The sequence below is a fragment of the Notolepis coatsorum genome (genome assembly GCF_963971535.1).
Source record: "Notolepis coatsorum genome assembly, contig: SCAFFOLD_2376, whole genome shotgun sequence".
In the NCBI taxonomy this organism is placed as follows: Eukaryota; Metazoa; Chordata; class Actinopteri; order Aulopiformes; family Paralepididae; genus Notolepis; species Notolepis coatsorum.
In genome coordinates, this window is record NW_028173621.1 from 22,501 (window position 1) to 23,788 (window position 1,288).

Genomic DNA, 1,288 nt, shown 5'->3' on the forward strand with positions numbered 1-1,288 from the left:
ATGAGGCTATTATTATTATTATCATTATTATTTTGCAACAAGTTAGCCCTCTCATAAATAGCACATATAAATGAATAACTAACTTGAACTAATTTAATAGGATTGAAGTGATATTTGGCTTAAAAAATCGGTCGCCTGGCAAAAAAAAATAAGAAAAAAAAGCCTGACGATGTGCATTGGGCCGCGGCTCTCTGACGCCTTATTTTCTGGGTCCCGGCCTGAAAAGTTTGGGAACCCCTGGTCTACAGCAGGTGTCTGGGCGTGTGGTCAGGTGGTCTACAGCAGGTGTCTCGGGGCGTGTGGTCAGGTGGTCTCACCAGGTGCCCCTGGGAGGCCGAGGGGTGGCTGAGCCAGAAGGCCTCGCTGCCTTCAGAGAGGGAGGTGTGGAACAGCGCGGAGTCCACGCTCAGGAAAGGGGACATGGTGATGGAAATGTTAAGAAGCTTGACGAGCGGGAGGTCCCTGGTATGTCTCTTGGACGTCCCCCTTTTCCTGCCGCTGAGGTAGTCGTGGTCCTGCAGACAACGGGGAGGATACCACAGCATCAGAACAGATGGATCATACCACAGCATCAGAACAGATGGATCATACCATATCATAGCATCAGTACAGATGAATCATACCACAGCATCAGAACAGATGGATCATACCACAGCATCAGAACAGATGGATCATACCACAGCATCAGTACAGATGGATCATACCACAGCATCAGTACAGATGGATCATACCACAGCATCAGTACAGATGGATCATACCACAGCATCAGTACAGATGGATCATACCACAGCATCAGTACAGATGGATCATACCACAGCATCAGAACAGATGGATCATACCATATCATAGCATCAGTACAGATGAATCATACCACAGCATCAGAACAGATGGATCATACCACAGCATCAGAACAGATGGATCATACCACAGCATCAGTACAGATGGATCATACCACAGCATCAGTACAGATGGATCATACCACAGCATCAGTACAGATGAATCATACCATATCATAGCATCAGTACAGATGAATCATACCATATCATAGCATCAGTACAGATGGATCATACCACAGCATCAGTACAGATGAATCATACCACAGCATCAGTACAGATGAATCATACCATATCATAGCATCAGTACAGATGAATCATACCACAGAATCAGTACAGATGAATCATACCACAGCATCAGTACAGATGGATCATACCATTACCACAGCATCAGTACAGATGGATCATACCATAGCATCAGTACAGATGAATCATACCACAGCATCAGTACAGAT

The 1,288-nt window shown here is 45.3% G+C and overlaps 1 protein-coding gene across 1 annotated transcript in view; it reads right to left on the reverse strand.

Annotated features, from left to right (window-relative positions):
* Positions 1-515, reverse strand: part of LOC311247741 (SITS-binding protein-like) — a gene marked incomplete at both ends in the record, with an annotated part of 17,680 nt that extends 17,165 nt beyond the window's left edge. Inside the window, 1 exon segment of the mRNA XM_084338745.1 lies at positions 318-515. Within this exon segment, the coding sequence (XP_084194871.1) occupies positions 318-515 (198 nt within the window).
* Positions 516-1,288: the final 773 nt, after the last annotated feature.